Source organism: Pogoniulus pusillus, chromosome 9 (assembly GCF_015220805.1).
Source record: "Pogoniulus pusillus isolate bPogPus1 chromosome 9, bPogPus1.pri, whole genome shotgun sequence".
Classification (NCBI taxonomy): domain Eukaryota; kingdom Metazoa; phylum Chordata; class Aves; order Piciformes; family Lybiidae; genus Pogoniulus; species Pogoniulus pusillus.
In genome coordinates, this window is record NC_087272.1 from 8,475,833 (window position 1) to 8,497,426 (window position 21,594).

Sequence of the window (21,594 nt, forward strand, 5' to 3'; positions counted from 1 at the left end):
TAGAAAATCTCGAGCTAATGGAACACTTGAACAACTTTAAGGAAGACCATGGGACTGCTCTGGAAGTTCGACTTTTAGCATTTCTAACTGTTGTGCTTAAACTTGATGAGTAAGATTTCAGAAGAACCTCAAAGATTGAATAATATATTATGAAAAGATTCTGTGCTGTGGTTTTAATCCCCTGTGTGATCGTGGCAGTCACTGAAATTGTGCAGTAGTCTTAACTTCTTGGTGTTAGAATTCAGTTTATCAGGATTTGCTTCTGGAGTGTGAAAAGCTGCTAAAAAGGGGAAGCAAATGGTTAGAGTGGGAGCTAAATGTAGATTTGTGCATTTGAGCCTGTGAACAAATAGCTTGAGAGATTTCTGAGTATTTCCATTTTCTGTTTTACTGGTGATGATGTGAGAGCCAAGCTGTTGCTGCTTGGTGGTAGGTGAGGTTTAGGAACTAGTAGTTGACAGAGGATGTGTTGTCTCCTAAGTAATACTCATTAAGCTTTCCAGGCAGCTATGTCAGTTGGGCAAGCTGAAAATCCTTGGAGTTTTTAGGAGGGGGAGAGAAGATATTCAGAGACTCTTTTGCTTTGGCAGTACGTGGTGTGCTAGATTTTTGTGTTGGCACAGTGGATCGGATATTGATCAGGGTACATACACAGGCTGCACCAGTAAGATGTGGGAGGGAGGTATTCTGAGAAGGAACTATCTCCTTGCTTGAACTTCTGCACACAGCAAGTGTTGCTCTGGTGTAGAGTTGTGTCATTTGGAATGTGCCAATCAAACTGAGGAATACAGGAAACTAGTTTATATTATGATTCTAACTAGTTATAAATGTATCCTGTCCTATTCATCTGATGTCTTTCTGCTAACACTAAATGAGGATGACAGCTAATGATTGTCATTTTGTCCTATGCCTTGGAAGATTTTAGTTAAATGTGAGTTATGAGCCCCTGTGTGTTGTCTAGCTTGTGCAATTTGTGCATGTAGTCCTTACCAGCTGACAGTGTTGTAAAATACTCTGCACATGTAAGCAGCTTGTGTCCCCTCACTTCAGTCTTCTTCAAAGAGGGTTCTCCTTGCTGCAGGGATTACTTAATGTTCTCATAAATGTGACCTCTTATTTTGGAGTTGGCACTACTGCTTTTGGGCACTGCGGGGGACAGATTTGCCAGGCACCATCATCTTGATCATTTTCCAAATATTGTTAGGGTGTATCACTGACTTAAAGTAAACTTAAGTGTGTGATTTCCTCTTCCAGATGCCTGATGGCTAATAATGTTGTAGCAGTCATGCTAAACACACATTAGTCACTGCAATTCCTCACCACTCTGAAAGTGGTGACTCATCTCTGGGTCTGACTTTCCATTATGAAGCATAACCTCTCCCTGTGGTAACTAGGTGGAGGATTTCACAAAACACTCTAAACCATTTCTGCTTTCTGTGCTGGGACCCCCCCCTTACACCACAGCTGGTAATCTGCAACTTGTGTGTGAGCTGGAAAGGATGTGGGGCATCAGACACTGCTGGTCTCATTAACACATTTGTGAACCTTGTCTCATGGAGAAGAATCTGGCTTTGTGTTTGCAAAGCTATTGCAGAATGAAAACAGTTAGCAGTGAGAATGCTCAGACAGCAAGCTAGATAAAAGCCTCATGATCCAGAAGTTTCTTTTGGCACTCTTTGGGAATTATTTTGCCTGATAGGACTGAAGTACTACAGTGACTTCCACTTTTTGTGGGGTGTTTATAATAGTCATTTTTACTGAAAGAAAAAAAGGACATAAGCCAAACATTTCTTTGCAGTGGTACAAAATGTGCAGTGATAGAGCACTTTTTTTTTGGCCTTTATTCAAAAGCAGCTAATTTAAAGCTTGAGTATCAAGCAGGTCAGCAGACTATTCTGTCCAGATCTGAAATACTGAAATGGGCTCATTTTGGAGGGGGCAGATCTAGGAAGAAGACTTAATCTCATTTTTCTGGAGTGAAAAAGTCATAAGGGAGTCTTTAGCCTGTTGGAAAAAGGTCAATATTTATTTTGGCCCTGTGGAAAAGCAATTTAGTAACATGCATTGGCAGTGAAGGCAGCCAGCACTGTCCCGAGCTGTGTTTAATAGGAGTCAGTATTTATAGGGAAGTGATTATTCCTTTCTGCTCAGTAATTCTTAGCTGTACCTAGAATACTGTGTCTGGTTTTAGAGCCAGACAGCAAACAGGAAAGAAGCCTGGCAGAGGGGCCATGAGAGTGGTCAGGAGGCTTGAGCACAGGCTTTGTGAGGGGTGGCTGAGAAGCTGTGTTGCTTCAGCATGAGTAAAAGAAGCCTTAGGGAGGAGGAACAGTAGCCCCTTCATACCTATAGTGAGGTCAGCAGGAACACTCTTCACAGTGGTGGGAAGGTGAGACACAAGGGACATGGCTTGTAGTAAGTAGATTTGTAAAAAGTAGATTTTAAATAAAACAGCAACAAACTCCCCACTATCAAACAAACAACAGAGCCACCCCCCAAAAAAATCAGACTCAACTGATAAGAAAAACCTCAAACAATTTTTGGAGTGAAAACAACCATGTGCTGGACAGGCTCACTAGAGACATTGTGCATCTTTAGAGGTGTTAAAGGTAGAGCTGGATGAAGCACTGATGTTGTAGGTGATATTGGCCAGAGGCCCAGAGACTTTCTGAGGCTGCTTCTAAATGGATGTGTTCTGTTAGAGCTTCTAATTGTACAGGTATGACTGACCATTCTCAAACCTTTTCTTTTAGGAAAGACTGTTAACCTGTAAAAACCCTGTCTTCATTATGTTATACTCACGTGGATTATTGACAAAATGAATAATTCTAGCAGTATAAGGTAACAAAAAAATATCAGTTAACAGATAGTGTGGCCTTGAGTCTTAAAAAGTTAGAGTAGTCTTAGACTTCCCTCTTGGTCACATCAGCATAGAAAGCAGTTTTGAAGAGCATCAAACACTTGGTTGGCAAATAGGATCCTTTAGGACCAAAGAGTTGAAGGGTTTGATGCCTGTACATGATTAAGACAAACCTACTCATCAGTCTTCAGAATGCTAAAAGAGCTCAAAGCTACTTTTTTTGCTTGCTTAGGTTATCACTAGGGTCCTAGTGAGTGCTTTTAAGCACTGACATTTTTTTTGTAGTCCACACATGCTGGTTCATGAAGAGCTCAATGTGAGCCCACAATATGGACTTGCAGACCACAAAATCAAACAAATCCTGGGCTGGATAAAAGACATGTGGCTGGCACATTGAAGGAGGGAGGGCATTCTTCCCCTCTACTCTGCTCTTGTGTGATCCAGCCTGGAGTTTTGTGTCCAGTTCTGGAGCTGCCAACACAAGAAGGACATGGAACTGTTAGAGCTGGTCCAGAGGAGGGCTGCAAAGATGATGAAAGGGATGGAGCACTTCTCCTATGGAGACACGCTGAGACAGTTGGGGTTTTAATCATGGAGAAGAGAGGGCTCCAGGAAGACCTTAGAGTAGCTTTCCAGTATTGGAAGGGGCCCTCAAGGAGATTCTGAAGAGAGACCTTTAATGAAGACATGTAGGAACAGGACAAGGGGTAATTGCTTCGAAGTGGAAGAAGCTTGATTAAGATCAGGCATTGGGAAGAAATTATTCTTCATGAGGGTGATGAGGCACTGAAAGGCTGCCCGGAGAAGCTGTGGAGCCTCGAAACATTGAAAGCCACATTGGACTGGGGCCTTGACCCAACTCAGTCTGGTAGGAGGTGTCTCTGCCCATAGCAGGGGGGTTAAAAATTGGTCTTCAGAGATCCTTTCAACACAAACCATTCTGTGATTCTGATACATCCATATGTATATTTTTTGTGTGCTTTTGGGGGACGTGCTGTGAAACAAACTGAATGCAAATGCCAAGAAAGTGGAAACTATCATCTTTCTTAATAGTCAGAAGTGAAAAGAAACAGAATTCCACAGAACTGTTAAAACTGGGATTGTACCAATAGAAAACCAGAAACTCAAAGCTTTTCCCTTCTATCTAGGTAAGTGTAGGGATTTAGTCCTTAAAAAGACAGTTTAGTCATCTCAAATGAGAGAATTGCAAAATGCTTCTCTCAAGAGGCAGAGGAATTATCTGCTTTATTTCTGCTACTGAAAAGACTTTTATAACCTGTAAGTAGTTAATTCCTTTTATAAGAGGTGAAAATTATTTCTGACAACAATGATTTTTTGGTTCTGAGAGCATCTTAATGAACACCACTTCCATGGTACAGTTTTTTGCACTCCTGTAGCATCACTTGACTAAGAAAGGTATTGGCAGCCTACTACAGGTTGTAGGTCAATTTGTAACTTTTTGATAAACTGCAGATAAACAAGAGCACAGAGTCTCAACTGCACCAGGGCAGGTTTAAGCTGGATGTTAGGAAGAAGTTCTCCACAGAAAGAGTGATTGGCATTGGAATGGGTTGTCCGGGGTGGGGAGGGGGTGGTGAGTCGCCATCTCTGGAGGTGTTTTAAAAGGAGGTTGGATGAGGCACTTAGTGTCATTGTCTAGTTAATTAGAAGGTGTTAGGGGATAGGCTTGACTCCACGATCTTGAAGGTCTTTTCAATTCTGTGAATTCACTTTGTGCATGCATTTTGTGCGTTGTAAACAAACCTTGTGCAGCTGATAGATCAACATAGCTGGAGAGAGCATCCCCTGTGGGGACAGGCTGCAAGAGCTGGGGCTGTTCAGCATGGAGAAATCTCCAGGGAGACCCTTTACAGCAGCCTTCCAACATCCGAATGGAGCTCGGGTAGGTCTTTTTATAGTAGTGATAGGTTGAGCGGGGAGCACCTTTAAGCTTGAGGGCAGATTTAGACTGCATAATAGGAAGAAATTCTTTACGATGAGGGTGGTGCGGCACTAAACCAAGTTGTCCAGGGAGGTCGTTGATCCCTTCTCCCTGAAGGTGTTCAAGGCCAGGTTGGGTGAGACCTTGAGCAACCTGATCTAGTGGAAGAGGTCCCTGCCCAGGTCAGGGGAGTTGGAGCTAGATAATCTTTAAACCCCTTTCCAACACAAACCATTACATGAATCTTTGAACACATTTCTCCTGTAGTAAAATGGAGATGGTAAGCAAAGCTATTAAACTCAGCCCTGTTTCTGCATATGTAAGTGCACTTTGCTCAAGTATGGTTTAGCAGTTGCAGGTTTTTTGTTTCTATGGTTTTGCTTTGTTATTTTTCCTCACTGCTCTACACACTGAGGCATGCATATAATGTGAGATGGAAAAAGGGATAGTATAAAGAAAAAAGCCCTCAAAAGCCATCCTTTATTCATTACTGTCAAGGTAGCAGAGGCTGCTCAACTTCTTGGCTACTTTTCACCCATAGCTAGTCCTATGGATTCAGTTGAATAAAACCTAGTTAACTGTTGTTTCCAGCTAATTGTGGTGTAGAAAACAATGTGGTATGATAACTTTCATGGCCTCTCCAATTGTATAATTTTCTTTTCCTACACTATATTTATAGATACTATTTCTATAGTTGCCAAATACAGCTGCGTTACAGCTGCATTGTGTTTGAGCCAACCTTAACAAAAGTGAGTGAGGGTTAAAAATACTACTGCCTAGAAACCTTTAAACATCTTGTATATGAGTTATGCAGCTTTCTTTAATGTCAGAGTATATCAGTCTTTCTGTTTTCAATGCTCCTGTTCCAACAGCATTGTTCATATTTGAAACATTAGATTCAGACCTACTTATTTGGAAGGCCTGAGCAAATTGTGACTGTTCAGCCCTTGATCCAGTGTGGAAGTTAATATTTTGAGAAACGTTGCAGAAGTACTGGATGAGAACCACCAATTCTGAGCTAACTTTATGTGAGAATGACCTTTCTGTGAAAAGTAGAAAATGAAATGTGAAAGTTGGATGACTAAGAAGCTAAATAAAGCTGCTTGTTATTCCTAAGGTCTAGCATAAAGAGCCAAATGTAGATATGTTTCTTAAACTTACCTCAAAACTATATCCCCAGTCAACTATTTTCTGCATCCATTTTCACCATTCAAAAGAAAAGGGAAAATTTGTATGAAAGCAAGTGGAAGCTCAAAATGGACAGTTAGGACTCCTCATCTTTTTGCATCTCTTTTAAGATTTGCCTTCAGATATGTTGTTCATTGTGGTAATTAGGACTTCTGCTGTAATGTTGCTTGTTAAGCTCTGCTTGTTGGTGAGCGTACGTGTTGTGTTAGAAGAAGAGATTGAAGTGGTTCCAAAGAGAACTCATTCAATTTCCAAAACTCAGGAGTATCCCTTAAAGGAATTTTGTTTATCCTTATGAGTTGCTTGGCCAGTTTTATGTGAGTCTTTGAGTCTCCCATAGCTTAGAACAATCAGGTTTAGGTTTCAGACCTGGGATGTTGATGCTCGGATTTGAGCATTACTGTGCTAGTTTGAAGCTAGCTAGAATGTTCTGGTGAGAAGGACTAGATTACAAGCTGTGAAAGGAAAACAATGGTGAAGTCTACTTCACTCATAGGCTGAGAAATACAAGAAGAAGAATCAAAACACAGATAAAGCACTTCTGCTGGGGAGCTCCAAGCTGCATCTCTCTCTCTAACCTCACCCTCCATTTTTCTGACTAATCCACTTTGCTTCCTAACCCCCTGGCCGAACCTCCATTCTTCCTTGGGACTGGGGTAAGGTTGAGAGGGGTAGGGGGAAGGTGAAAGGGCGGTTGGGAGCCCCTCCTGAGGACTCAGGTTTCTGGGAGGGCTGTTGTGTTTCTGTATTACCTTTTACCTTGTATATTTCTGTATATACTGTAAATATCTGCTTGTATGTTGTGCTAAGCTGTAAATAATAAGCTCCATTCAATTTCCAGAGCCAGCTGAGTCTAGTCTGGGTGATTTCCAAAGTGTAGGGGGGTGGGTAACACCCAAACCATCACAATTACTGAAGAAGTTGAAGGCTTGCTACTAGGCAGTTAATGAGCACCTCCCTTTTTTTCATATGGGGACATTCCAAGTTTTAAAAAGACAAATAAAGCCCCTGTAATAATAGGATGTTTTACCTAAACTAACATAAGGACCACATGGAAGGTAAAAGAAGCACACTCATCGTGGGGAGTTGAATGGAGGTGGGATTTTGGAACAGGAATAAACTATATACTTCTGGGGAGTTCCTTTTACAGCTCGTAGGAGTGGATGATGGAGTTGTTGATTTCTGTCTGACTTATCTGGCTGGTCAGATGGGCAGCAAGGGACTGACAGCTTCAAGTTGAGTGGGTTTTGTGTTTTTCATCAGTAGAGTTTCTGCTTGCTTTAAGAATATGCGGATAAGCAGGTCAAAAAGGTACTATAAGGGGATAAGCATTTTTGTTCTGATGATCAGATGATATACAGCACCATGAACTATCAGTGTAAACAAAGGTTCAACCACAGTATGCACTCTACTTGAAATAATCTTGATGAGCCATCAGAAATGGCAGATCAATATGCCTCCTGATCCATTTGAAAGCACCAGGAAGGAACACAGCTGTTCCTTGCAAGATGTAGGTCTAATTGCTTTGCTTAAGTTCATACAAAAACCTGAGTGTGACTCTCAGTGTTTTGAGTTATTCTTCTTCTCTAGTTCAGATGCTCTTTGATCCTTAGAGCTTACATAGATGTTATTTAATACCTGAAAATCTTCTTTTTCCATATATTGCTAGTGGTTTTAGGTAGTTGTGGGGAAGAGAAGGAAATAAGGTTACTGATTACTATGATGCTCTGATTTTCATTAAATGTGTGATTCCAAGAACATTTCAACTGCGGGATATAGAATGTTTCAAGTTTTGCTGATTGTATTGAGAAGGGTCTTGACTTGGCACAATCTGATCTAGCAATCACCTACTACAAAACTTAATTAGGTTCAGATGTTTTGTAGTTGAAGTGTTCTGTAATACAGAGGGAAGAGAAGAATGTGTGCCTTAAGAGAAGGAATTGTGGAAGTGAAATGTTCTGTTGGTTTAAGTAAAGCTGTCACTTTTGCAGTTGCTCTAAAAGGTCTTTCACTTGTATGAAGCATCAAAGAGGTTGTTGCCTGCCTGCTAGTTTAAACAACCTCTTCTCTTCTGGAAGCATCTGAAATCGGTTCTTTTCATTTGCGTTCTTGGGTATTGTGTTGTTGTGGTGGTTGGGAAGGTGAGGATGTAGAGGTGTGTTGTGTTTTAGCTTTCATACACTTGTTGCTGAGGAATTTAGAAAGTCAAGCAATGACAGTGGATTTCAGGAACACTACAGAGATCAATTTAGAAATTCTTCTTGATTTCAGTATTTGTATGAATCTCATATTCGGGATCTGGATCTTTACCCTTTGTCTCTTTCAGAAGCAAGAGCAGCAACTAGGAAATGAACGGCATTCACATGCTGACTGTGTTAAATGTCTTCGGTATTTGGAGGGAGGTGGGGGGATGAAGAGGGAGTGACTGCAACACCTGACTCTTCAGGCTAGTTTGGCTTTAGATTGTTCTTGCTATCGATACCAGTTCATGACAGGTTTTCCTAAGCAGGTAGTTTTCTCTTTAAGCCAAGTTCTGTGATGTGCAGTTAGGAAGACTGGAAGCTCTGGTTTCCATCCCAGTTTACCTATACATACAGCATAGCAAACTGTGGCAGCTTGAATTGGCAGGCAGGGACTTGAGGCAGGGGTATGTAGGCTTCTCTTAGAGAAGCTAGTAAAAAGAGATCATTTGCTGGTAGATGGTGACCACTTTGCATATGATAACTACTTTTGCTATAGGAGCTGAGCAGATTAATTGGGTATATCACAAATACAAGTGGTATCATAGAACTTTAAAGATGAAGGGGAATTGGCTGTTTCAGCTACAGCATGACCAGATCTGTAGAGGTGGACTGCATTTTTTTTTTCACTTAGTAGAAACTATTGAGATAAAATTTATGCACATATATAAATTCTTTCATCTAATGACATTTCGCTGAATCGACAAATGCAACCTGAAATAAATCATCTGGGATAGTGAGTCTCTCTATTTGTTTCTATTTAAGAGAAACCAGTATAGGCATATTTTTAATTCATTAAAGGACAAATACAAATCCATGTGTCTGCTCTTCAAATAGATTTACCATAGCTAAGAATTTAATCCACAGGTATATTTCTCAGTTCTCTGAAGTTTCAGGCATTTTTAGTAGGTACTGAAGTAGCTATGTGTACATATTTTTTTTCCTTTTCTTGGATGAGAGTATTTTCAACCAAATATCTACTGGAACTATCAATTGAGTGGACTTTCTAGATGAATCTGAAAGATTTCATGCTTTCCAAAACAGTCTTGTAGTACTCTTCTGTCCGATCTCCTGGACTATGACGATTGCCTAACCTATATGGACAAACGATGTTAATGTCTGTAGCAACCCTAGGGTCAACAAGCAGATATTTTGTATGGAATGTCCCTGAACAATAAATTCAGTATTGCTGCAAACATGGATTACTTATCGTTCTGGCCAGTGAACTAATGTGATCATGAAATGTGTGGATGTCACAGAGAGAGTGATTTCCCATTGGAATGGGCTGCCCAGGGAGGTGGTGGAGTCACCGTCCCTGGAGGTGTTCAAGCAAAGCCTGGATGAGGCACTTAGTGCCATGGTCTAGTTGACTGGCTAGGGCTGGGTGCTAGGTTGGACTGGCTGATCTTGGAGGTCTCTTCCAACCTGGTTGATTCTATGATTTAAAAAAAAACTTGCCTAAATTGGTACTAGTTCCTAAACTCATCAGAGATCGATTGAGTTACTCAGTAGGACCTGGCTTGAATGATTTCACAGTAACCACCTGTCTCCAGTTTTGCATTTGGACTGTGTGTGCCAGTAGTTTTTTATGGAACTTTGAGTAAGCATTTTTAAGGTACTTGTTCATTATCCCCTTACCTGTTGTAAAAGTCTTCAGTGTATGTTCTGTTTTCTTTTGGGTTTTTTGCAGATCCAGGGAAAGGAAAGCTTTGTCTTCACCCACTAGCTTTGCAGTATCTGAATGGTGAGAGCACAATGGACATTTTGTAGAGGTTTGAAGAAATCATCTAGGAACAAGAACGTTGGACTTGAAGGAATAACAGATGCCAGAGAGCCTGGAAACTGCTCACTGAAAAAAACCTAATTTTGGCCATAAAGCTTGGGAATGAATACCATTGAGACAGCAAAACTTGAAGAACATATGGAGGGTCAAAACAATGAGACTTCTAATGGCTACTCACGACCTACACTCTCAGTCAGTGAAGAGAACAAAAATGGCACTAGCAAACCAAAGGGCTTGTCGAATGGCTTGCGAAAAACAACAAAGAAATACCCTGATTACATCCAGATTGCTATGCCTGCTGAATCTAGGAACAAATTTCCTTTGGAATGGTGGAAAACAGGCATTGCCTTTGTCTATGCTCTCTTCAACTTGATTCTAACAACTGTCATGATCACTGTGGTCCATGAGAGAGTACCTCCAAAGGAGCTAAGCCCTCCCTTGCCTGACAAATTTTTTGATTACATTGATCGTGTAAAATGGGCTTTTTCTGTATCAGAAATAAATGGAATGATACTAGTTGGATTATGGATATTCCAGTGGTTGTTTCTAAGATACAAGTAAGTAGCTGCTTTTCCCCCTTCATTTCAGAATGTTGATTTTCCTCTTTCACTTCCAGCAGAAGAAATTTCATGGTAGAATCAATAGCACTATTTTAGGTAAGGGCTGGCAGGAAAATGACCAGAGGATGACTTCTGTAGGAGATGTTACATTGTCCATGTTGGATATAGAATCACAGGCTTCTTCTGATTACTGATAGTTGTTTTTAATTAATCTAAAATTACTGACCCTGGTGTTGCCCTAGGAACATTTATTCTGAGCTTTTTGAAACTTATTTATTGATATGGTGATGTTTAAATGGGGGAAAACATAATCATTCATCTAAATTTGAGGTAGAATCTAGTGCCCTCTACAGCTGCACTAGGAGCTTTTTCCTTGTCTTCCTCTGCTTAAAATAGAGATATTTAAGACAAATGTGTGGTTATAATATGGCACTAAAGAGGAGGTCACTGAGTCATGGAAAACTGCCTGACTTCACACCTGAAAAAGACTGAAGGAATGTGGAATTGGTTAATAGCTTTGGTGGGAGCTTTGGTAGATATTTTCTATTATGGACTGGCAAGATTAAAACAAGAAGAAAGATTATTTTTGTAATGTACTTTTAGTATTTGATTAAGTGTTTAACGTGGGGCAGGAGGCAAAACTACTCTCAAATTCTAAGGTTTTAGCTAAGAAAGCTGGAGCTCCATAACTCTTATATGTATGTCCTACATGTGAAGTTAGTACTGAGTCTGTTCCCTTCCTTTCAGATCAATAGTGGGACGCAGGTTTTTCTTCATCATAGGAACTTTGTACCTGTACCGCTGCATTACTATGTACGTTACCACCTTACCTGTGCCTGGAATGCACTTCCAATGTGCGCCCAAGGTAAGACCTTTGTTTCCTGCTTCTTGCCGTGGTCTCTGCTGGAGGTCTTAGTGCTTATCAGAGCAGACAGAAGACAATGATCCTGGTGGTGGTAAACAACACAGATTGTTTGCAGTTGGTGTCTTGAGAAACACGGTGATAAAGCAACAGTTGTTATGCAGAAAGAGCCTCAAGTTACTGCTGCAGTTAGGCTACTTTAAAGGAAGTACCTGTGTTGAAAAATAGTGCTGCTACCAGATTAGTAAACTTGCTTCTGATGCTCAAGCTAATAATTCTATTACTGCAGCATTTTTTTTTTCTTAAATGGTGACATACCTAAGGGCAATATTATAATGCATAGGCTGATGTGCACGCTTGCCATAGAATCAACCAGGTTGGAAGAGACCTCCAAGATCAGCCAGTCCAACCTAGCACCCAGCCCTAGCCAGTCAACTAGACCATGGCACTAAGTGCCTCAGCCAGTCTTCTCTTGAACACCTCCAGCGATGGTGACTCCACCACCTCTCTGGGTAGCCCATTCCAATGCCAATCACTCTCTCTGCCAACAACTTCCTCCTAACATCCAGCCTAGACTTCCCCCAGCACAACTTGAGACTGTGTCCCCTTGTGCTGCTTGCCTCGGAGAAGAGACCAACCCCCACCTGGCTACAACCTCCCTTCAGGTAGTTGTAGACAGCAATGAGGTCACCCTCGAGCCCCCTCTTCTTCAGTCTAAACACCCCCAGCTCCCTCAGCCTCTCCTCATAGGGTTTGTGTTCCAGGCCTTTCACCAGCTTCGTTGCCCCTCTCTGGACACGGTCCAGCACCTCAACATCTCTCTTGAATTGAGGGACCCAGAACTGGACACAGCACTCAAGGTGTGGCCTGACCAGTGCTGAGTACAGAGGAAGAATAACCTCCCTCGTCCTACTGGCCACACTGTTCCTGATAACTGCTTGTGCTGCAGTATTCTTTTAAAATCCCCCAATGTTACCTCATGCTTTGGCCTGTTTCCTCACAGCTCTTCTGTCAAGAGCTATTGCAGTACCTGAAGCAAGCTCCCTGTCTCTGTCATAGAACAAACTGTACCATCTTGACTGCACTGCAGGAACAGTGCATTTTAGAGAATAAGAAATTAGTTGGTTGTGCACTGCTGAAATAAAAGTACTTGGAAATCTAAAAATTGCCAGTTTTCTTGGGTAAGTTTATCACTTCATGGGAAGGAAGATCTCCTTGGTCTTGAAGGTACAGCATCAGATCTGTGGAGTCTTATTCTTTCACACTGGGACAATTTAGGAGTATAGTGGTTGAACTACTTAAGAATTGATATCTGTGTGAGAGCATTACATACCACATGGTAAAGATGCAGCTGTTTTGTTTAGGAAGTGTAATTGGCTGTGATGAAGGAGTGGGAAGAAGTAAGCACAGGAAAACCTACTTGTCTCAAAGTGCTAGTGCTAAAAAGGGATGAATTACTTGGAACTCTTAAAAAAAATGATAGTTCTGCTGGATTTTCCTTTGTCCATTGTGGATATTTTTCTGATTATGGAGAACTAAGTTATCCCTTCATCTTGACTGAATATTTTCTAGAGTTAATCTTCAAACAGTTAGATGAAACTAAATGTTTGCTTATTATCTATGAGAAATTAAAAGCTATAAAGCAAATGCTCTATATTGAAGTCCTTACAGCTTATAACCAAATCTAAAACTAAGTAGGTTTGAGGTTTTTGTCCCACAGATGCATTTCTCAGCTCTCAACAGACTGTCACAAGCAGTGTGTGAGGTTGGTACTAGTTGTGATGAAGTAGCTTTGTCTCTTCTGTAAATAGCTGTCATGAGTTACCTGACTTTATCAGTCTTTAGTGTTTCCTCTTACAGTGTGTTTTGCTTCTCATTCTCATACAAGGCATATTTTAAAACAGCCTGGGAATGCAGAGACAGAATGCTAGTGTGAGCAAGCTGATTTTTAGCACCTGTCAGCTTCTTAAGTACATGCTTAAGTTGAAAGACAGAGAAAATGAAGGTCGCTTGTGTCTTTTTCTCTCTGTCTCCCTGAATCTACATATGTTTGGGCAAGAAGTTTACTCAAGATGTGGGGTGTCAAACTCTCATACGTTTTTTCTGGTGTTCCAGTTGAATGGAGATTCTCAAGCAAAGGTTCAGAGGATCTTGCGACTGATTTCTGGTGGTGGTCTATCCATAACTGGATCGCACATCCTTTGTGGAGACTTCCTTTTTAGTGGTCACACCGTGGTGTTAACTCTCATCTACCTGTTCATCAAAGAGTGTAAGTGATGGTGTTTCTATGCATTTTTTCTTGTCCAAATCCCTTGTATTGGGAAAATACAAGATAGAAGTGCATGTAAAACTGTTGCACTTCTATGCAAGTTGTCCCTGTACCAGCTTCAAATAAGAGTCATGACTGAGCAAATACATCATGTGGGTATAGTGGAAGTGGTGTGGGCTTTAAAGGCATAATGTGGCTAGACATGTCACCTCTGTGTCTGTATGAAAGTTGTTTTTACTGGTAGTTTTTCATTGTTTGTTTGGAAACTTATCCATATTTTGGGTAGAGTGTGGTTAATTATGCTGATTAGCACTGTCTCAAACTATAGCTCATAGAGTTGATAAGAATTTGGGGGGCATAGAGGAGAGAAAGAAGTCTATCTATGCTGCATGTACAGCATCACTTGCAGCTAGGAAGAAGTGAGCACCAACTTCTCAATCTTAAGTGGTAAGCAATGCTTCCACCCTGGGAACTTGGCTGCTTAGGAATGCATAGTGGGGATTTGGCAAGTTCCCTTTCCAGTTCACATGTTTGGAGTTGAATTGTCTCTCCTACTGTTGTATTCTAACCTAGGTAAATGCTAGCTTGTTTCATGAAAATTCTCCCTGAGATGAAAACAAGACTAGTCAGCATTAGTTGAATGACTTAACTGAAAATGTTGAAGGAGAGAAGTGTTGCAGTGCTACATTCTGCCTTAAACAAAACCCCACAGTTTAAAAACACCTATTTAATATGACAACATTGAGGTCTGTGGATGCAAGACATCTTCCAATACTGGTTTGAGATGATGATAGTCTGCTGCTTCTTAGGCCTGGGTCATTCTTTTGCAGTGAACATTTCTGGGGGAATGGCATCTGTAACACACTGAAATGACCAGAAAGGTACTAGGAAAATAGGTTATTAGATTTGTTTGTCTTGTTTTGCATATGCTACCGCAGCCTAATACTGGTCACATACTGTTTAGTATCTTTTTACATCAGGGAAGATGAAGATAACCCAGTAGTTTTGAGGCTAGTATAGCTCCTCTACTTCTGTCATCAGAGGCTGGACAAATTGTACAAATGTATGTGATAAGCCCTTTGCAACCCAATTGTGTGGCATTTATCTTGGTGGAGTTGTGCTCTGTGAATGAGAAATGCATGGCTTTCCTTTTTCTGCCCCACATACAACATTTTGCTAGTTATATGAGCAAGGGCTTAAGCAATATAATTGCTGTGAATTAGGGATTGCTTATGGTATGTTTTTCTGCTCTTTAGATGTCTTCAGTACAAGATGCACTCTAAGGTTTTTGTTATTTCTGGCTTAGTGGACTGTTTGCTCTGCTTTTCCTTTCATGCTTTCCTACTTCTCCGCTTACTCTTTTGCACTTTAGCCTTTTTTGCCCAGAGTAGTGTTTCATCTTGGTATCTGCCTTACTTGAGGCTGTTTGCATCAGTTTCTTGATGACTCCTTACAGGGGGGGGGTGTTTTTATTTCTTCTAAATTGCAGACAAATCAGTATCCAGTGTTTTGGGGGAAGTTAAGAGAATTTGCTGCTTTGACACTTGCACCAAAATTTAAGTCCTCCTCCAGAAACTCTTTTGCACAGGCCTTTTAAACAACTATTGAGTAGGCTTGTTGACATCAGTGATTTTTCTGCTGGTATTGTGTGAAAGTGAAGGCTGACCATTGCCCCACAAGGCAAGGGCTGCCAAAACCTCCCACTGTGAGTGAAATGAAGCCCATTAGCCTGTCAGAAGTTATGAATGGTCACTGTGACACTCAGGGCGTTTTTCAATGGGGGGAAAAAAAGTCAGGAGAACTTTTTCCACTGAAGTGGCATAAATACACTCTGAAGAATAGATTCAATCCCATCTGTTAATCTTTAATGAAAGGGTATGAATTCACATACTGTACTTCGCTGTGCAGTGTCTTCTGCTTCACAGAACAGAGGTTTTGTGCTAAGTGGTTAAAACCTAGAAATTAGAACAGGGGTGTCTTGTCTTGGAATCTCTGCTTAGGTTGTATCACTTCTAGACATTCACTTGGGTGTAAGTTTACTTAAGCACTGACTGTAAAAAAAAAAAAAGATATGAACTATACCTGAGTTAAGTAACTGAAGTGTACCTCTTACCTCAATTCAGTCTCTTCACTGCACCTCATAACCTAAAGTGGTTTAGCTGGAAAACTTAATGTGATCAGAAAATTGTAAGAGTGCTGACTGCAAGCCCCTCTTGGATTGATTTCACAGAGTTAAGGATTCAGTAAGCTTGCATAATAACTTAGTGTTGTTTTCTGTACTGAAACAGGGTTCTTCTACCAGTGTGGTATAAATTAGTTGTGTGTTTAAAACTCAGTAGCCTTGACCTTTTTTCAGATCTTTCCTTCTTCCCTTTGTGGTTGCTGCAATAATGTATATGGCTTCTTTTATGTGTTCTTTCTTTTTCCTCCCATCATCTCTATTTCACAGATTCACCACGTCATTTCTGGTGGTATCATTTAATCTGCTGGCTAATGAGCGCTGCTGGCATCATTTGTATCCTTGTGGCTCATGAACACTATACTGTGGATGTCATCATTGCTTATTACATCACCACACGGCTTTTCTGGTGGTACCACTCAATGGCTAACGAAAAGGTGAGTGAGAAGCACCTGTACAACCCATGTATAGCCTGCATATGTTAATACTGATCCAAGGTAGCTCTTAATTCTGAAGTGAAAATAATAGAGGTTCCATATTGAAGTTGAGACAAATTGGGTCAAGAGTTTCACTTTACTGTGGTTTATTTAAGGGATTTAGATTTTCTTTTTGTTAATCTGTGCCTGCTAAGTCATTCCAGAATTATTTTTTACAATTTCTTTTTGAAATTCCTTATATTTTGGCTTGATAGTGTGTCGTGGGTGGTTTGTTTTTTTCAGTTTATGTTTTTTTAATTCAGGGCTTTATTGCTGTAGCCTTTGTCTAAGCTTAGCAGTAAAGAGTAGTTTAGTAATTTTCTACCAACCTAAATTAACTAGACCATCCTAAAACTCTAGTGACAGTTCTTCTGTCACTGCAATGAGGCTATTCTTGAAACTGCAGCAGACACCTTATGAACACTTTCAAGCAGATCCATAACTCAAGTTGTTTGAAACCACTTTTCAGCTGGTAGTCATGAATGGAAACCTGATGTGCCTGAAAGGCCTCATGTTCAAAAAGACTTGAGTGCCTGGCCTCCTTAGATTTTTGTACATCCCTTTGAATTAAACCCACTCAGTTTGTAGAGTACATTTGGACTATGGTGCACGCACTCAGTGCTACTCCTTTCTAGGCTACATTCACCTTGCTTTTGCAGAAATGCATGCAAATACTGCATTTTTGTAGTTGTCATAATTGATTAGAATGCTTTGAACTAACTGTCTGTCTGTTCTTTTTCCTTGCCTATTTGTGCCAATACAGACTTTAAAGGTGTCTTCGCAGACAAATTTTCTCTCTCGAGCATGGTGGTACCCAATATTTTATTTCTTTGAGAAGAATGTGCAAGGCTCTGTTCCTTGCAGCTTTTCCTGGCCAATATCTTGGCCTCCCAGTTGCTTCAAGTCTTCATGCAAAAAGTATTCACGGGTACAGAAGACAGGAGAGGACAATGAAAAATCTACCTGAAGAAGAAAAACATCTGCTTTGTTTTGTTGGTAGTTGGTTGGTTGTTGTTTTTTTAACCAAAACATTAATGCTGTAACCAAAGCTCTTAAGAGGACTACACTGTAACTGAAGAAGTGGACCAACCTTCTGTGCGATTGATTGGAAAGAAAACTGTAGACACACAAATCTGCCATTTCATGTTTTCCTGTCATCAGGCTGTGCAGACCTATTCTGCTCTTCAGTGCTAATAGAATGCACCACAGATGGGAATTTTTTTTCTTTCTACTAAAGAAAAAATGGAGTGGGACTTTGCTTTACTAATGAGACAGCGGTGCCAAAGACCACATTAACACTTTCATTACTACTATCACTCATCCATGGAAGCACCCCAAAAAATCTCATCTTCAGAATACTGGAGTGCATAAGGGCAAAATCTAGCCACAATGTAAAAGCACGGTAACAGCATATAGAGGTGTATGAAAAACCCAAGCACAGCTGTGGGAAGTGGTTTGTTGCATTCTTCTTGCTAATGAGGGTCAGGCTTTTGCTTGACTGGTACAGCTGAAAGTGAGCCTTGACTTTCTCTGTGCTCTGCAGGTATGAGTATCTTATGACCCTACAATACTACTTGCCATCATTATTTCCCATGTATTCCACTATATACCAATTTTTACATTTTTATTAGTGATTTTATATTTAAAACTGTTGTGCTACATGAGGACTTTGCAAATTAGGAAATAGCTGCTAACATCAGAGCTCAAGGAGCCTAGAAGTTTATTTTTAAGAACAGAGATTCAAAGTCTAAATCTTTCACTGCAGTTTGGCCTTGTGTATACAGCTATCCAGTGCCTGTCAGTGTATGTGCCTGCATACAGAAAAGCACACACTGCTGTGTAGTTGAACAACACATACTAAACAAAACTACTTATTGTAAGGAGTGATTGGACAGTTCTTAATTCAGGAAAAGTCCTACAGATCTCATCTGCTTGAGGAATGTAGGACCAGGTCCAAAGTGGGACTCTATTTAAACATTTTAGGAGATACTTCTCGCTGAAACTATGTAGCAGGTTTGCTTGGGAGCTTGGAGCTCTGCATTGAATTTCTTTTTTACTTGTTGGCACACTTTTCTGTGACTTAGTTTAAAAAAAAAAAAAACCAAAACAACAAAGTGCCAAGGCAAATACCTTCAAGAGTAGCATTTCTTCAATTGTTACCTACACCCATTTCATACTGAATGACCCTGGTAGAACTCGCAGGCAGATTCCTTTTGATCCCGAGTTTCAGGCTGACTAAAATGGTTGTTCCAGCAAGTTGGCTGAGAATTTGGGAAACTACCATGGAGCAAACATGTTAACAAACCCACAAATTAACAGCTACCTGGTTCTTGTTGAGTTTTACTGTTCTGTATTGTTGGGAAAGCCAAGTAGAAAACTAGCACATCTTGTTTAACTGTTTGTGTTCTGTATTAATTTCTGGAGTTCACTTTCATTTCCCAATCTTCAGTGAAACCTGATAGCAAAGATAAAATTGCATTGTGTTGAAGTGATGCTAAGATGAAAGAAAGGCTGCTTATTTTAAGACTATCTTGAACTGATTGACAAGTGTGAACACAGTTTATATAATGACAGGTTGTTTTATAAAAAAAATCCAGTTGAAGTTACAAAATGCATTGCAGAGTATTCAAATGTGATTTGGTTTTTTTTTTTCCAGTTAAGGGGATCAGTTGCTATGAGTTCTACATGAGAATATTACTGATTTGTATTTCAAGTATTTTTGTGCATTATCAAAAGAAATACAATAAACAATGTTCCTTCCAAGACATCCTTGGTAAAATTTAGCTAAAAACCCCTCATTCTCCTGATGTTTTCTTATTTTAAATAAGCTGCTTAGAATGTTAAAACATGCTGCCCTGGAAGATTTTGTGTGCATGGGTATACCTGTGTTTTCATTTGCTTGCTCCTGGCAGACCTTGAGCAGCTAAAAAGCCAGTATCAAAACATTTATACTGAAGTACTTTGTGTCTTGTAAACAAATGTCTTTAGTGCTAGTCTGTAAATCTCCCAAGACTGCATCTCCTGTATATCTCCCAACATATATCAATACTATTTCATGGAACGTAATTTTTTTAAGCTGAATCCTAAGCTTTGATACCTTAGATAGGGTCATGTTCAGCCAATTCTAATCTTTTTTTCCTGTTGTTGCAAATTATTTTCATTATTGGTAGGCATGCCTTGAAAATTAACATGATGAAAAACATTCCAGTAAGGAGCTTTTAAAAAAAGGGTTTTTCACTGCATGCTTCAGTAAGCAGACAATTACCTATGCAGGCTAACCACCACCAGATCTCAGTGGGATTTCTGTAAAACATCCTCAAAGTTGATTTATCTTCATGCAGGATGAGGTGTTTGGAGTGGATTTTGCACTGATTCCAGGAAGGGAAAAATACTAAGGTGACAAACTAGAACCAAGTAAAGCAGATGCTTTTGTTGGGCAGTGTGGGCTTTCAATCTGCTGGTGAATTTGATGGAAACTTCCACTGCAATGTGAAAGGGATGTTTCAATGGCAGACCTTGATCAAAATACTTGATTCCTGTTCTGGTTCAGCCCTCTGTTAAGTGCTTTCATTTTCTAGGTTGTATCCAAGCTCTCAAGAGTATGTGTTTAATTCACAGAAAACCCCACCTCTCTCTTAGTAAGTAATGACAGATGCTAGTGCTTGCTGCTGTGGTGGTTTATCCAATGCAAAGCACAGGTGGCACATAAACTGCTGGTTTTTAGGAACTTGGTTGTCATTGTATATAAACACTATGAAGCTGAAAATGGGGTTTCTTCCTAAGAGAAAAGGATTGCAGTGGGTAAAATGAGCAGGGGAAACTTGAACTTCACTTAGTCCTACAAACAAGTAATCAATAGCTTATCTGGGCTGTATGTGCCCAGTGTTTTGCAGTATATTGGCATTTTTTTCCTGGAGTTAAAATATTTTTTTCTTACAGATGTCACATGAGGTGCGCCTATACTGTGACTGTAAGGAAAATTCTCCTCTCTCCTGAAGAGCATTTGTGTGGTCAGCTTCCCAGGCACTTGAAAAAAAAAGGCAGGCAGTACACTTGTACACCTGGTATATCTTTATGACTCCGATGCTGTTGAATGCTTTACATTTAGGAAACAAGGATTCTTAAATGCCTACCCTAACTTTAAGCCTACGTTTCAAGTTATCTTCAGCATTTAAAGAGATGTGCTGCTACAGGATCGTGTTACTGATGCTTCATTTGCACTTCAGGAATGATGAGCATTAAGAATGGACGTTTTTATGGTAGGTGCTTTAGCACTCCCTTGTGGACATAAATGTTAATCATTCATTGCTGATCCCTGGGAAGAAAGCTGCGGGTAGGGTAGCAGCAAAAAAGAACTGTGCAAAACGTTGCTATGAGCTTCAGTATTAGAATTGCTTTCCCTCTTAAAAACCAGGGAGATGGAAGAGAAGAAGAGGAAAAATCCAGGTTGTATTTCTGCATTAAATATGCTGCCTTCGTGTAATAGGGAAATAAAGCTCAGTAACAGGGATAGAACTGGGAGGTATTTTAAGATATGAGAGAGAATTCTCTTAAGTAGATTACTGCAAATCCACTTATCTGTGTCTTAAATCAGAATCTGTTCAACCTCTGGCTTTCTCCCATCAGTAGTCCCTGGCTAAGCAATTTATCCTAAGTTGTCTGGTACTAATCGAAATATCAGTAGATATCAAGTACGATTTCAAGTTCTAGAGACCAGATGCATTAATTTCAGAGTCAGGAGGAACTTTTTTCCCTTTATTTGAGTGAACTTTCCTGCAGCTTAGTTGTGTGGTGGCTGGTTATGTGTGTTTTGTTTAGTTGGTTGGGTGGTTTTTTTGGTGGTGGTGTTTTGGCTTTTTAAAAACTAAAGGAACAAAATCAAGCCAAAAAAACCCACCCAAATAACTCTTGATTTGAGGGGTAGGTTTGAAAGCATATCCAACCTATGACACTTCCTTTCTGACAGATTTAACAGCTGTAAAAGCTCCATTGTGATCTTAATATTTTTACGATATATGTGCCTTGGGCTTCTGTGTGAGACTTCACACAAAATTAGTGATACTTAAGATTGAACACTTCTGAAGAGTGTTCTGTACTGGGCATTGTAAAATCAGTGTCTTTAAACTCAGTTACTGGAAAAAGAAGCCTTAAAAATAAAACACTTTTGTGGGACACCATTGAGATGAGTATCGCTGCTTAAGTGCATGTGAGAAAAATGCCTTATTGTGTCACTGA

At 40.1% G+C, this 21,594-nt stretch overlaps 1 protein-coding gene across 3 annotated transcripts in view; it reads left to right on the forward strand.

The window, feature by feature from the left end:
• The window catches only part of SGMS2 (sphingomyelin synthase 2), a 35,221-nt gene extending 16,071 nt beyond the window's left edge, over positions 1-19,150 (forward strand). For all 3 annotated transcript variants that reach the window (XM_064148458.1, XM_064148460.1, XM_064148459.1), the window contains exons 2-6: positions 9,921-10,570; positions 11,321-11,438; positions 13,551-13,704; positions 16,154-16,320; positions 17,123-19,150. In XM_064148458.1, coding sequence (XP_064004528.1) covers positions 10,116-10,570; positions 11,321-11,438; positions 13,551-13,704; positions 16,154-16,320; positions 17,123-17,326 — 1,098 coding nt within the window. In that variant the 5' untranslated portion in view covers positions 9,921-10,115 and the 3' untranslated portion in view covers positions 17,327-19,150. The remainder of the gene's footprint in view (positions 1-9,920; positions 10,571-11,320; positions 11,439-13,550; positions 13,705-16,153; positions 16,321-17,122) is intronic.
• The last annotated feature ends 2,444 nt before the right edge of the window (positions 19,151-21,594 follow it).